At 36.9% G+C, this 17208-nt stretch overlaps 1 protein-coding gene across 1 annotated transcript in view; it reads right to left on the bottom strand.

Annotated features, from left to right (window-relative positions):
* The window catches only part of TMEM135 (transmembrane protein 135), a 159362-nt gene that overhangs the window by 77391 nt on the left and 64763 nt on the right, over positions 1 to 17208 (bottom strand). The window contains exon 5 of the mRNA XM_084227073.1: positions 13594 to 13659. Coding sequence (XP_084083199.1) covers positions 13594 to 13659 — 66 coding nt within the window. The remainder of the gene's footprint in view (positions 1 to 13593; positions 13660 to 17208) is intronic.

A 17208-nucleotide genomic window follows, 5' to 3' on the forward strand; every position in this document is an offset into this window, starting at 1 on the left:
TGAATCTTAAGCAAAGAGTTTTTGCTTCCAACTAAAAAACAAATGTTCACACCTAAAAAGTTTTGATTTATAATAAGACAGCCTTACACAACTGGATATACATGCTTGTATATTCTGTAAGGGTATAACTCTGCTAAATCTATAGACATTAAAGAAAAAATGGTTAAATTAAAAAAAACTTTTAAAGTATTTTCTCTCCTCCAAGCACAGCACCATTTTTATCTGCTTGCTAGGTCGCCTGAGCAAAAACTACTTTAGAATCATGTAACACATGACAAATCAGTCCTTATCTTCAAAGGTGGTGGTGGGAAAACCCAAAGGAATTTCAAACTCCTGAGATACCAACAAAGAATTTAATTATTAAGTGATTTACTACAGTATTTTGATACTATAATCTGCCTACAATACAGGAATGGGTCAAAGAAAAATTGAAGCAATTCTGGTTCATTACTATATCCTCAAATGTTTAATGCGTATATTTTCAAATGTTTAATATAATGCCAGATAAGAACATCAGAAACAAAAACACTATTCTTTCTTTTTTAGAGATCTTGCATAAAATTCTTTAAGATACCCTGAGGGAATTAATGGAGACAAATCTGAACTCTCATCTATACTGGGAAAATGACTGAATGAGGTATTTCAGCAATAAAAGCAGCTTTGTCTAAGTTTAGCTCTCCTAAAATCCCTTCTTAGGGAACCTTTCACATTCAGCGCTGTGGGACTGAAGACATCTTAATAGCAGGCAGCACAGAAATTATGTTGTAACTCACAGACAACCTTTCCCACAGTCTTCTGATCAGATGGTGACACCAGTCCAAAGAGTCCCCCTTCAACAGGCTGGCCCAGTTCTCCCAGCACCACTCCAGCAACACTGATACCCTCTAACCACATTTTTCTGCCACAGCTCTCACTCTGGGGATGAAGCCGAAAATCTGCTCTAGAAAGGCTCTTTCTACTTACTATTAAAAAAGACTTAGTCTTGATAGCACCTTCAAAAAATCAATTGTTAAATACCACAGAAAACAAAAAGGGGGAAGGGTGAAGATGCAGAGATAACTTCCAACTGCACAAACTATTGTGTCTGCTTCAGACATAAGTACAGCATTTGAAATGCTAAACAGGTGTCACTTTTCACTCCAGAATTAGTAATATAACCGCAAACTGAAATTTTTTTGGCATAAAAATGCATTGAGATAAGGGACCAAGGCAGGAACCTTTTCATAGCCGGCTATTTGTCACCATGTGCGTTACTGAGCAGCACTTTAATAGCTTTAAAATCATGTACTGGTGTTTTAATATACATCAAAATATTTATTAGTCAATAGAATCAAATATCTTTATTTTTATCCTTTGTACACAAAGTTCCACTACCTAGAACAGTATTTCCCATATTGACACATTAAAAAAATAAAAATATTTTGTGCATCTCGATGCCAAATGCTCTTTGTAGAAACTGCATACACTGGAACTGAAATAATTTATATTGGGAGTACAAAATAATACTCATTTAAGCCAGTTTCAGAAGTACAGTTCACTGCTGGAAGAACATACTTTGGAAAATAAGACATCTCACACAGGAATTACTTCTTGATAGCCACCGCCTCCTACCAGACCACACTGGTCACCAGCTGTTACTTTTAAATGGCTCTCTGTTATTCAAGATGAAACAAGAGAATGAACTTAAGGATCTTTGCTGGCCAAGAACATAGAAAGAGATATTAGTCAATCTTTCCTTTAAACATCACCACTGGCATTCAAATGAAGTGAAGGGCACTTTCTTTAAGTCTGATAAACAGTTCCAGGGTCAGACCTGATTACACAAAAGTTCTGAGTTCCAGCAACTTAAAAGGTTTTTTTAAAAAAAAAAAAAAAAAAAAAAACAAAACCTCACATTTTATCAAACATATGTGAACACTTCCAAATGTCAGGAATTCCAAGCACTTTCCTTATGACTGGAAAATTGTACCCACTCATGGTCTCTTCATACAGTCATTTCAAAGTGAAACTGAGTTCAAGGACACGCAGATGACACAGGGAAATTTATTTGTCTACATTTTTGTCCTAAATTTACGTGAAGTCCAATGAGCTGTACTGTACACCACAGAGAGGAGTACATTGTGTACAAAATAATTTACTGAAAAGAAATATTTCCACATCTGCCTTTGTTCGGTTCCATCCTGCACAGACTGCAAAATGACAGATCAGTGCAAATTCAGTGAAGTAAATTGTACTTACAAACAAGTAACAGATTTAAAATCCAACATGAAAAGGAGTCAAAGCACCTGCCAGAAAGGAGCTCTGTAAAGAATACAATGCATCTCTCCCTTTGCTATAAACACTTCAGCAATGAACAAAAGGAGGCAGCAAGGCTGTTACTGTTAACCCAATAAAAGATTTTCTTCTAATTAGGAGTGAAACTTAGCTTACAAGATTTCGTAAAATTCAAGAGGTAGACAAAGAGTATGATTTATCCTATATCCCAACAATATTATTAGTCCTAAATTTTTAGCATGAAGCTTTCAGGGCAGCCTGAGCATCACCTTATATCCCCGGATGGTTGAAAAGAACAGAGGCTGCTAAGCCACTGCACCCATCTCCACCAGCACCTAAAACTGCAGGAGACCATGTGGGTTATTAAGACCATCTTTCACTGCAGGTAACCCCATTAATTAGTTTTTGATAGGAATTAAGTACATCTACTGCATGACCTATTGCAAAATAAGGAGTGGCATTTTGCCTATATAGTGAAGAAAGCAAAAGCGTGTACTTGTTGGACTCCCAGGCAGTCACTTACCTATCCCAAGCCTCTCAAGGAGATGTTAATACTCAATTTTTTCCCAACCTCTTCCCAAGTTTATTCAGGTAGTTAACTGTCCAAGGCAAGTGTCCCTTACAGAGTTCATGTAGCTCCTGATAGACATTGCTGGTGCAACTGTAATTCAGGTCTCTGGTCCATCTCTCATTTCTTTGTCACATGATGGATTTTGTGAAACACCTCGCTCCTCCTTCATGAAAGGAGGAAAACTGTCATTGCATAGTGCAGATGGGAAGCACCATGCTCATTACCTCAGAAAATGTTAGCCTGAGATTATCAAATTTTAAAAAATGGTGTATATATATATAACACAATATAATAAATATAAGCCAAGGTTGGTAACTATTCCAGAGATTCTAAATGTAAGGCCAAAACAGGGATGATTCCAATGACTCTTTCAATGCTCTGACCAAAGATAAAAAAGTAAAATTTAAAAAAAGAACCCTTCAAGTACATGCTTAAATTATTATTTCCTGCCTAGCAAAAAGGTTAAGTCACTTGTTTGGTTTAATACTATTAAAATCAAGGGGACCTATACACAATCTTAAATTCATGTCCCACTGAGTAAAGCACTAGAGCATGTGCTAAACATGCCCTTGGGAATTAGTGTCTCATGCTGCACACTCTTGCAAATATTTTGGCATGTGTTTGTTTTGTTACCATGAATATTTCCATTGATAAATATGTTCATAGCTGTTAACAGCAAAAAGACCTGGAGAATTACCAAGGAGGAAATTTATCAAACAAATTACAATTGCAATACTGCATATTTTTGTAAATGACAATCTTAGAGGTGAATGAGAAATTTCTCTACATGAAGAGATAAGAGTAAAGGAGTCAAAGCTGTTAAGGTGAAAAATATACTACAGAAATAAAGCAAGTTATTGCCACAGCCAACTAACAGAAAAATAAATTTTCTTTGCTCTGCTTCCACATCTTTTCCATACTCACAGTTTTTTAATATGGCACATAAATCCAAAGCATTTTTAATCCCACATAATTAATAAGCACTTTTCCCTCTTACTTCAATCAGAGCCCCCATATAGGAAAATATAAGCCAATTGATGCCATATGTCCCTCTGAATTGTTATTCCAGATGTATTCCTTGTATTCCTTGGAGTAACAGAATTAAAGTTCCTGTTTCCTTGAAAAATAACACAATCCTAAAAACTCAAATGAAGCAATTTTGAGTATAAAGTAGTTTATTAATATGATTCATTATTTTGGTAATGTTCATTTCCTTCAGCATTTTTTCCTGTAACCTAAGTACAAAATAAAAGAACAATTTACCTATAACATATTGAGAATTGTCAAGAAGCACAAATGCATTTACCTTTATCTTTTAGCTTAAGATTTCTCTGGCCAGAATGGTTAACTAACACTTAAGCATTTGAGAACTAATGTTTAAGTTTTCATTTCCATTAGCAGAAAATAACTTCACCCATAGTCTGAAGCAGTGAGATTTTATCAGAATGCTTGCTTTTAAAACACTGCAGTGTTTCATTATCTTTTTATTTAGCCTTGCAACAAAGAGAGAAATAAAAATGCACCAGTTTTGTGGGAATATTCGCTTAACTGAAGGTTAACTGTGCTTTAAGTACTGCAAACAGAAAATCAGAAGTGGGGAAGGGAGTTGCAGCAATAGCTTTCCCACACTGCCCTGCCAACAACCTCAACCTTGTTGAGCCATTTTCTCTAAGGGCTAGAAGTAATTAAGTTTCATTGCTAAATCAGTCTTGAGGCTGTCTTGAGCAGAAAAATCACTTATGCTTAATTGCATGCAGTGATGTGGTGAGCAGCCCATTAGGCAGACTGCAGATACCAGTTTACTTTTTGCAGCTCTGCAGGATACTTATAAATGAAAGGTCATTATTTTATCCAAGCAGTCACTTGTATAATACACATTTCCTACAGAAAACAGTGGTACTTCAAAAAAGGTTCATATTTGAGTTTTTGCTACATCGTTCTACTAAATATTATTTTGAGGGTTGTTGGGTTTAAAAGCTTGAGTTTCTGAAACTTAAGAACAATAACACTGAATATTCACTCTACCATAATCAGCATATATTTAATAATTAAAATTTTATACAAATATAATACAAATATTTAAAAAACAGTCTATTTAAAAAACAGAACTGCCCATCATTTTTAATACAGGAAGATAAATATGTTACATAAATAATATGTGTAGTCACACACATCTGAACACATGCACATGGTCAGAGGAATGTTCTCCATGACCAAGAAACTCTACAGACTCTTTGCTAATCAGAACCATATATTTTTTACCTGATTCCATGAAAGAATTAGTTTTCATAAAATTGTAGCTGCCAGGAACAGATTGGTTTCATGGTTCAGAGTGGGAGAACTGTTCCAGCAGTTCATGCACCCTATCATTCCTGCTGCTGGCAGACCAGATTTTCACCCATCACAATCACCTTGCACTGATATATCAGTCAAGAAAGACAATATAATCCTTCCTAAGTGATTAAATATTGCAAAAATATTACAATAGGTTATTACAATGAAACAGTGCAGACTATTCCTACAGAACTTTAGCAATGTTAATTCCCATTAACATCCACTATTCCTGATTCTTGAGTACCCACTCCTGAGCAGTGAGCAACAGCATTTGATCTTGCCCATAACAATAACTTCCTTAACAATCATAAAGATATTTAGATATCTCAGGCTAGCCTGTTCTCCTGTTCTCATGCTGTTATTTAGGTACAGGGATGGTCTCACAGAGCAAACACATAGAAGTTTTTTAAAAGAAGGAAGAACACGTAAGATTTTTAAGTCTGAAATCATTTCAGATCACTGGAGTACAGTACCAGTATTACAGCATCCAAAAAAGCCAGCTGTGCTCATCCAGTAAGGATCACAACCTGTCACATGATGGAAATGCTCCAGAGTCTCTTCTCCCTGCCACCAAATAATGTCACACCAGAAATACTACACCCTAGTTTTGATATCAGTTCCCAATCCTAGTAGCAAACCTCCCTATCAACAGTATTTTCCCATATCTTCACATTTTAAGAAGAACAATAAAACCCTTAGCCTTTATAAGCAGGAACTGCTTACCCTAGGTATTGTAATTTGATTTTTCTACCGCTTAAGAAAAATGTATGTAAATTTTAACTTTTATGTAATATTAATCAAGTAGATTACTAATAAAAGTAGGAATATTCTAGTTTTATACCTACAGAAAAATGTTTGAAAATTTAGGTCTTTAAACATAGAGTAGCACGCAGAATCACAACAGTATTGTCTAGGTGGGATGCAATGGAAAAAGCTTTCTCACTGACTATAGGCACATTCATCTTTTTTTCAGAAACCCAAAAAATGACATTTCTAACCGCATTTTGATTTATGCAATCAGTTAGCATACCAGACAATTAAAAGTTACCAAATATGACTGTTATTTCTTGTTTCAACAATACTTTAATAAGTCTAACACATGGACAAGAAGTATAAAACAACTTGAATAAGAACACTGTTTTACAAAAGGAATGTTACATTTAATTAGCTGAAAATCATTGAACGTGAATACCATTTACACTAAAATTAAGACAGCCATCCTTTGAAGTGACTGCTCATCCTGGAGAAGCAAAGGTTGCATGGAGACCTCACAGCAACCATCCCACATCTGAAGGGGGCAAAGCCAAGAGGGGTTTCTTCACCAGGCACTGTAGTGATAGGACAAGGGGGAATGGCTTCAAACTGAGAGAAGATTTGGATAAGATGTTAGAATGAAATTCTTTACTGTGAGGGTGGTGAGGGACTGGCACAGGCTGCCCAGAGAAGATGTGGATGCCCCATACCTGGAACTGCTCAAGGCCAGGCTGGATGTGGCTTTGAGCAACCTGGTCAGTGGAAGGCGATCCCGCCCATGATGGGGGGGAGATGGAATTAGACGTTCCTCAAGGTCCCTTCCAACCCAAACCATTCTATATTCTGTGACTGTACATACAGCAGTGATTTAGTTGACATGCATATATATTTACACTGCAAAGTGTTAGTGAAAACGGTGCGCACTCAGACCCTGGCAAATTCTTCCAACAACTTGCACAAAACCTAAGGATTAGTTACATGTATCCTTTAGTAACACTAAGCATTCTTAAATGTAAGAAATTCTTAAATGCTGAGTGTTACTTAAGGAATGTGAACAAATTCTTAGCTTTATCAGGTTAAGTTGCCTGTTTCTTCAACTCGATGAATGAATTAACATACAACAGTATCGATACCACCAAAGTGAGAAAGAAGCATTATTCAAGCACAAGCTCCAGTAGCACCTTCTCTGCCTTTCCTCATGTACAGGAGTATAAAAATCTCCCTACACATGATCTTTTTGTCTTGAACAATGGAGAACAATGGAGTTGCAGGGGGCAATTTTGGGGGCAGATTTTAAGTATAAAGCAAAATGACAGCCTCATTCCAAGGCCCTGACATAGAAAACGGGAAAAAAAAACTAGATTGGGAGCTAAATACATTTCCTTACATTTAGCTTTGTTGCCATAATTTTTTGTTGTCTACTTTTACCATGCACTAGCTGCTTTGCTGATGCAAAAGAGTAAGAAATCTGAAATACATAGGCTAAGTACTAAAGAAGGCAAAAAAAGAGAATTCTTTAAAATAGGTAATTCCCTCCTTACTTTACTCCCTGCCAATACTTTCTTGGTGAAACACACTTGGTGAATACCTCAGGGCATAATTTAATTTACTTTTTAGCCTTGTGTTTCACTTCATTAAGGGAAGTTAAGGCTATTCTAAGACAAATACATACCATGAGCTTGAACTGAAGAAAATTACAATGATAATAATGCCCAGCATGATATGCTAAATGCTTAAAGTACTACATTCTGTTGTTCCACTCCATGAAAAATAGACAGACTATATTTTCCATACACTTAAAAGAAAACTACAAAGCATGAGTTACCTAGATATTACTTCACTTCTGTTTTGAAATTCAAGTTCTCTGAGTTTCCAAACCTGTGTGTTACCTTTCTTCAGTGGTACCTCTTCATATTCTGAAATAAAACCCCTGAAACATAACCACTCTCTTATTTACAGATATTTCTACCTTAAATTTACACCAGTCATGATTCCTACAGTGCATTATTTTTTCACATTCCCTAACAGACTAGCTCCATCACAACCTTTTAAAGTTATTTAGGGCAGGTCAATACTGTGCCAACGCTTGAGATGATTTTTAGTAAGTAACAGATTATCTCTAGGCAAATGGCATTTTAAAAGAGCAGAATAGTTCCTCATATTCAATTATGGTATTAAAACAAATTTTCCTTCCTCTTAATGACTAAAAATTAATTAAAAACCCATAGACCACTTAAAATGGATAACCCAGGGCAAGCTAAACAAATAACACCTTCACACAACTGAACACATGGCAAAAACAGCACTGGAACACTGTACACTAGAACACCTCAAAGGCAATCTGCTGGTTTCCCTCCCCAGGGTTCAATGGCATTCTCAACCCCTCTCTCTCTCTCTCTGCAATCAAGCTTTAGTTTTCACTGCATTTAATCAGAAGAATTATTTACTTTTGACTTACTTCCAGATAACATAGATAAGGTATGCCAGTCTTTGGCAATTAAATTACCTTTGAACTGTTACCCATTGTGACCTGCCAGAAGAATTTTCCAGATCCCAGTACTATTTTAAAATACTTCTGACACATGCGCCCCAAACCAAAACCTTAAGCCAAAGGACTATAAAACAGTTCTATTCTTGTGGATACATTTTATCCATAGCTTCTTCTTTACAAGAAGTTATAAAAGACAGGCTCCATGCTACTTCCAAAATAGATTTCACTAATGAGAAAGCTATAACTATGTATGCCAGTAATTTGAGCTGTTAATTGATGGTTCAGAACACTCTTATAAGATACCTTTTTAATTTTAATTTTTTTAAACACATTTTTTTGAAAAAGCTAAAAATTAAAGATTATTTTCTTAGGACAGAGAGAAGGGACCTCACTTTAGATGGACAGGCACTCACACCTGCCTGCAACCAAACCCTTTCTTTCAGTTTTGCAAATACCTTTAAAATACAAGGAGGTAATTTTATATGAGAAATTAATACTGAAACTAACTGGCACTTTGGCTCTTACAGAACATTCAGAAATACGATTTGGTTAAATTAAATTTACACTGTTTTGCAACATATTACATTAAAAAACACACATGTTTTCTGTGTGCCAACAACCCTTAACCAGGACAGGAAAAACACAGAGGATAAGATTCAAGAGACTAACAATCCTTTATATGGAGGAGTTTATCATTTAATGAATACTTAGTTCCATGTCACCTTCACATTACACAACTAAATATGATGACAAGTGTCATAATATCTCTTTTGAATCACTACTTTGGCAAAATTAAGAAGTTCCTCCTCATGAAAAAAGCAATCACAGTTTCTGTTAGTAATACAAAAGGTTCATGTCTATATGACCATAATTCCACAAGTGAGTTCCCAGGAGTCTACACTGCACTCTGCTATGGTTCAGTGGACTGGGAAGAAAGAGAGCAAGGAAAGCCTGGGCTGGCAGTAATGCCACTTTGACTATGTACCCTCCTGTCCAAGGTTCTTTCAGTATGCCTGTGGAACAAAAGACAGTGCTGCATGAAGGAGTGTTTCATTTTGCTCTCCCCACTGTTATGTATCCACTTGTACAAATACTAAAGAAATCACATTTTAAAGATCTTACTGATCCCCCTGTTCAACGTTTAGCTAAGTGTGGTATCACAAACACATCCCTGGTATTAACTATGAACACAAATCCATAGAAATTATGTTTCACAGATATCTGGGCTAAATTCATAAAACTTCGCAATTCACATTACTGAATTTACAGAAAACACAAAGAATGGTGAAATCTCTTAAAAATTGCTTTAAACAAAAACTTGTCTTCTTCCAACAAAGTCCACTTTCAAGCATGGGTATGTACTGTCATAGCAATGCACACAGTTGCATGTATTACACTGCAAGACAGTAAGCCATTTTAGGCTAGAAAAGCTTACATTTTTATGCTAACAGCCACAAAGGTCATGCATGGCTAGTATCAGTTGTGGCTCTCTGGGAATCATAACTCTACCTTAGAACTGATGGCTATGTATTTCATGCATTTTTTCCATTTAAGGCTTCCACCCTCTCAGTTTATCCCCCTGCTCCTTCTCTGTGTGGATCCATTTCCGTCATCTACAGAGCCTGAGACCATCAATGACCTGTGAGCTCATTGTCCTAACCAGATCTCTCCTTCCTGTTCAGCATCACCACAGGACATCCACATCCCATGTGACACACTGGTTCTGGTATATCATTGGCACAACATGAATAAAATTGGTCACTTCCAGTAAAATTCTGGAAGTTCTCTCTCTCTCTCTGTACAGCTTGTGCCAAATGTATTCTATCTCAGCAGCTCCTCACAGCCCATTGCTGCCAACTCTTACTCCTCCTGACAGCTCTTCCTTGGGGACTCAGCACACTGCAGTAGAGGCTTCAGGAGTGCAGAACTGGAAAGCACAAAAAGTCACCTCTGAAGCAGGAGCCTCCTTGTGTTCCTCTTGTCACTCATTTCAGCAGGCAGGCCGTTGCTGCTCTTGTTCCCTCAATCCCATCACTGCTGCCCTATCAGCCAGCACCACAGAGAGAGCAAGCCAGAGACTGGACACTGAGAGGAACGGAGAGCAGCAGATCTGAGCCTCTTGCATGAAGATCAGAAGCAGAAGAAAGAGCTGGAGGGGCTCTCTAGGTGGTGCCAGGTCCAGGCTCCCCAAATGCACAGCTCTCAGCTGTGCCAACCACTGTCTCTCTGCCTTGTGTCATTAATGAAATGCCTATTAAGATTCCCAGAGAGAAGCACAGCCATGGGATTTGGTGTGATCACATCTGCTCCCACAATTTTTGGATCATTTAGGCACCAGCTGGAAGTGGAAACAGAAACGAATACGGCTCTGCCTCATGCACCACCCCCACAACAAAATAGCTGACAGGAATAACTAATTAACATAGACAACAACATATTGAATCCTGAGAATGAATTACTTTGGGGTTTGATTCCCTCCCAAGGATGCTACTACACTTAAACCCACCCAGGAGCAAGAGAACTGCTGAAAAGATTCCTCAGGGATCTCTATGATGAACATTCTGCAGTTAAATAATTTTTGGCACTATGCACCCAATTTTTATAATTAGTTTTGGCAGCATAATTATACAAACTCTTTAACTGTGATTTTATAAACCACATGCAAAAGTAGAAAGACCAAATCTATACATCCTCATTTTTCAATTTCTTCAAGGAAATTAAATGAAAAACATAAAAATTCTATATGCATAAGGACCTGATAAGGCCAAATGAATGAGGAAATGTAGAAAGGAGAAATAAAAGGGATTGCCAGTGGACATTTAATATTATAACTTATAAATCCACCTGGTGATGACAAATGGATCGTAAGGGACAGTTTTTCACACATCCTGTGTTGCCTGTAGAAGAAATGTTTGCACAATGATCTGTTCAGTGGTATGGAAAGAATAATGCCATTTTTTTATTAATTTAAAACAAACAGGTATGACTTGCCTTCTAGCAGTGAACAGTTTTACCCTCTCTCAAATTTTGAATGGTGTTACATTTTTAAGTGCTTATGTGAAAGTTGAACAGCACTTTTGCACATTTGGATTGCTGCCTCCATATTTTGAAATTTCCATTTTAAAAGTTTTAAAAAGTTTTTTGAGTTTCACTGCCAAATTCTCACTTCTCAAACAGAATACAGTCAACTTTAGTTCATATTCAACTTTTTTTCTGGCTCCCTTTCTACTTATGTGTGCAAACATCCAGCAATTTCTTGGAAGAGCAAAAAAAATTTTAGTATGACTTGATAATTATATGTTTCTTCTGGAAAAATTAGCTTCATTTGAATAAAATAATTTCTCATTTTCAGACTAAGTGAATTATAATTACACAATGGAATTTAATGAAAATATCTCCCTTGAGAGAAAATATTTTCTGCTGCATAAAGTCCAATAAAAATACAAGAGAGAAAAAAAGGTATTTTCTTGTTTCTCCCACTGCCTTCATACACAAAAAGCCAATTCTGAACCATTATTACATGTTTTATCTATAAATTATCTGCATTTCCACCGAGGCTCCAGGAATAACTCAGAAAAAGTATCACAGGACACCATACACCAACATGAAGTTGACTTTTTCACACTTCCTTTCTTGCTAACCATGGTTACATCTTCTCACCACTTATGTTACTGCTTCTACTCTGCTTCTCTCTAGCCTTTGAGGTGGTTTAACGGATAAAAAAATCAGAAAGAATATCTGAAGGAAAAATTAATTTTTTTTCTACCTTATCAGTGAACTAAACTGGCTCAACAGAAGATGTATCAGATTCAGAAATTACTACTATTATTCACAGTAGACATCATTACATCTGCAGTTGTCCCAGTATTTTGGATTGCAAACAGTACAAAAGTACAATTAGTTACTCTTTAAGAAAACCAATAATTTTCTTTTTCTATAATTCACAGCACTGACTGGGTAACTACATAAACCTTTTGGGCAACCTGGTCATTAAAACAGAGAAAATTAAATACCCCTCATTGGGAAAAAAAAACCTAACCAGGGAATTTGGAAAGGATGCACATATTAGGTAACTAACACTTCTGGAAATGGCATTACATTCCTCTGTAGAAAACAGCAATACACAAAATTCAGAGAGGACCCATATATTCAGAAAAGCTAAAACTACAGACAATGGCAGGACATGATATCTCAGATATATCTTCAGACACTGTCTCAGATATACACTATTTTGTCACATAAAAGAGATTAAGGCAACCTCATCAGCATAAGGAACATTTTACAGCACAGCTGGGACTCCAGGGTCAGTGTAGGTCAAGACTCCAGACTGAGCACTGTGTCTCTGATAGGAGCTTTTCACAAACTTATGAGGAATTTGATCAAAATAATATTACCATGAAAAGACGCTAATGTTTCTAACACTGAAAAACCCCACACACTGTAGCACTCAGCTGTGGCAATGCCCAGATCATTCCTCATTTCCAGCATCATGACTGACTGTAGTATTTTATTTTTAAAATTAAATTCAACCTAAGTATAAATGGCACCAACTCGTATTGGAGAGATTTAATCATCAACGTTCAAAACCATGTTGACCAGATATAAAACTGTACAAAGAAGGGAAAAAAAATGTTCACCACAAATAGAAGCATGTATGAGCAACATAATATTCAAATACATTTATCTTCTCTGGAATAATTGATGCATTAATACTTCGTATACTACATGAAGTTACTGTTTCTCAAAAAGAACAAAAAGATGAAGTAACCTCTCCATAGCTATCCAGTAATAAATATTGACCTCCTGCGATTTTCTCTAGATTTGACCATCTTTAATAGAGAAAATTCAGTGAAAAACTGGAGTCCAGCACTTGGCAAAGCAGCTGAAAGACTCTCTTGTGCCACTTCTATCATATGGCTAAGTAATGACTGAAGCAAAGAGAAGCATGGAGCAATCTTTGAAAAATACTTCATTTCTTAACGGGCAGCATTTAAGTTCTTGCTCTCCTTTAAAAGAATACTGGAATGTAGGTATGCAAGTTATATATAGTCCAGCTCTCTTCACTTACCTGAAGACAGTATGATTTCCAGGTATTTATAAAACACTATATTAATAAAGCATTATATCACACATAAATGAGAAACAAAAAAATAGATATACTTAGCCTTACTTCTCCATGTCTTAAAGGTGTGATAGCTCCTCTCGCTACCGCCATTCGGAACAATGTTTCAGTGGCCTGCATCAACAAACACACAGAAAAATTAGTTTTTTAAAAACAGACAATACAGCTCAAAAAATTTGTTTCAACTTTTACAATATTTTTTATATTTTCTGCTACCTTCTAGCAACTATTTTACAATTGAAGTGCTCCAGTAATTCCTTTAGAACAACCTGCACAGTTTAGGGAAGGCGAGACATATTGAGGATTTTGGTCTCAGCTTAAGTAATAGTACATGATCCCTCAGGCAACATCACAGCTGTTCCAGAAGACTCTTTGAGCAGGTCAGAGATGCTCAGCCCCAGATAATTGTCCTCCAGAAGCTGTAAGGAACTTCTTGTTGGAAGTTGTAAGGAAGTTGTAAGGAACATAGTTGGGGTACTGTGGAAAAAATAGCTATATGGCATTTCATGACTCATGAAACTTAATTTAAAAATTGTTGTTTAATAATATACACTTAAACTGACAAATGAGTATGAAAAATAGCATGATGCAGAGCTTTTCCTAAAAGCACCTGAGCTCCTCTTAACTCTCAGTAATGTTGGGATTATAAAACACAACATTGTCATGTGCAAATGACGGAGAACACATATTTGGGGAAATCTCCTATCTTTAATTAGGTTGAATACCTTTCTGTGTTAGTTGCCCTATCCTTTCTTTAATCCAGTGAGACAACTGGCACATACCTCTGATACAGATACGGGTTACTAGCTTAATACAGACTATAATAGGTTCTGTACTACCTATCTTTCTACAAGCTGGTTGGAAAAAGGCATGAAAAAATCTGCAAGTTACATAAATTCATGGATTGGCACAACAGCATACACATGAGCAGATTTGTTTAAAAACTTGTTTCCATAGCAAACAGTGAAGCTGGTTTCAATTTCAACTGCAAAAAACCATGGTTTTAATATCCGGTTCGAATTTAAAAAATACCTTGACATTTAAGGATCTATGTTAAGGAGTAGTTAGCAGGGTGTTCAGAAAAAAACAACAACAACAAAAACAACTACATTTAGAAAGTTTATAAATAAAAGCAGTAGCTGATCATCTTTCCAAACAGTGATTTGGAAAACAAGCATCTCAGTGTTTCCATGCTCACACAACTTGCTGAGTTCCCACTTAAGACAGCTCAATACCTTAAGACAGCTACATCTTAATAAATGTGGTATCAAAGACCTCTCTTGAGATTAATTCCTCAGTCTTCCAAGAGACAGATTAAGTGAGGTTTACTCTTTCCTCCATAATTTTCTGCAGAAAATAACTTAATAAAAGATATTTTAATTACCTTATGTTCTCCCCTCACACCTGTAAATGAATGTGCACACTCCAGAACATTGGGCTACAAAATCTATTACTTCATTTACACCCGCAAGGATGCAGGGCAGTGCTCCACTGTGATTCTGCTTCTCAAACCTTTCTTCTCTGAGAGATGAAGTGAACCTCACACAGCCTTTTGTATTTCACAAAACTGGCTTCTTTCACCAACATTTTTAGGGATGTTTCAACCAAATTGAGCATTCTGTCAATACAGCTAAGCTGCTTTTGTTTCTTTTGAAAACCACTCGAGTGTGTGACCTTCTTTTCACATCGATTAGTAAGAGATCTCTCTCAGTACACTTGTACTCACCTTGTTAATGCCAGGTGTCAAAACCATTCAGAAACAAGGAAAAATCACAGCAATAGCAAATGCAACATCACAGATGTCTTCCAGTAGGCCACCCTTCACTAAGAAGATTAGCCCTACAAACACAGCTTCCCACCCAAACTACATGGTGGGGATGAGGCCACCTATAGCCTTTGACTGGCAATGACAAGGCTGGAGAAAGAGCTATTGGGGGTTTCGGTGTGTAAAATCCAAGAAGAGGCTTAAAGGAGTTCATCTTTCAGAGCAGTAATCACCGCAAGCCTGCTGTTGGTGTAAGCTTTAAGGTGAAGAAGGTGGACACTGGCAGTAAATAGTTCAGGTCTGCATTCTTTTGACAAAGCAAACTAGGCGTGAACATGTGGAGATTCAGTAAGGCAATGTCTTACAAGGTGGAAGAGCATGATGCAACCATTCAGTGTATTTTAACACCTTCACTGTGCTATAACATCACAAAGACAATGATAAAAGTAATCAGCTAGCAAAATTTCGCCAGTCTTAAAATGTACGTTTATCTGTAACACTTCTGGTTTTTTAAAGCTTCCACACTGTCTTCAATGTCTATCTTTTTCCCTTCTGCCCTGCAAATGCAGAAACGAACAGAATCGTACTGGACCATGTCCAAGGAAGTGTAGCAGCCCTGGGAAAGGGCTTAAAGTCTTATGAAGAGCAGCTGAAGGAGCTGGAGGTGTTTAGTCTGGGGAAAAGAAGCTCAGAGGGGACCTTATCCCACTCTGCAACTGCCTGAAAGGACGTTGTAACCAGGTGAGGGTCAGTCTCTTCCCCTCGGTAACAAGTGACAGGACAAGAAGAAATGGCCACAAGTTACACCGGGGAAGAGGTTTAGATTGGATATTCAGAAATGTTTCTTCCTGGAAAGGGTTGTAAAGCACTTGAACACAGGCTGCCATGGGAAGTGTTTGAGTCACCATCCCTGGAGGTATTTAAAAGCATTTGGGGACATGGTTTAGTGGTGGACTTGGCAGTGCCGGGTTAATGGATGGACTCTATGACCTTAAAGGCTTTTTTCAACCTTAACAACTCCATGATTCTCTCTGATCCTGTTCAAGTTCCCTTGAACCAGCTCGTCTAGGCCCGCTTTCAGCATCTCAAAGATTGGAGGTCTCACGACCTCTCTGATCAACATGTTTCAGCATTTCAAAACAACATTTTAAGTGACAAGCCCACAAAAAAAATGCAATTCACAGATGACCTGTAAATTCCTTCTGCTCTCCTAAGAAACACAGCCCAATTCCTCAAATTCTCTCTAAGTGGTGGAAATGCTTTATGCCAGCCAAGTGGAAGGCTATCCTGCAGTTTCTAGCTGTGACAAGCCAAGACACAAGGAAATCCAAAAACACAGAACATCCTGCTAGCATTTGAGCTGCACACGTTGGATATGAAAGAATAAGCATAAGGGTGGAGAAAGTCAAAATATACATGGACTGTATTTTTTTTGAATGTTAAAGACAAACTTCATCATACTTAATGATCCATAAAGGAAAAAAGGATAAAGGAATAAGGATAAAGGATTCTTGCACGCCTCATATACTTTCCAAAAATCTATTTATGATAAAATCTTGCTGAGAGTAAAAGGATTCCTACAGGACACCAAATCTACTTTGACCAAAAACCCAGTTTATTGAACACATCTTGCCTGACATATCCTTGGTATGTAATTTCAAATCTACCAAAGTTACCAGTATAATAATAGTCAGTACTCATGCTGCAAAATATTTGCATACAACTTGTTTCAATACTGACTAAATCTATTAAAGACATGTGAGTTCAAAGGATTTACTTTTAAATAATGTGTTAAAAGATACAAAGTATATTGAAACAGCAAGTTTATTTCATTGTATTAAATCTGCTAAAAATACGCAGAGTATAGCGCTATCACAAATCAAACTAGGCATAACTGT

This window comes from Fringilla coelebs (genome assembly GCF_963513975.1).
Source record: "Fringilla coelebs genome assembly, chromosome: 2".
Taxonomy (NCBI): domain Eukaryota; kingdom Metazoa; phylum Chordata; class Aves; order Passeriformes; family Fringillidae; genus Fringilla; species Fringilla coelebs.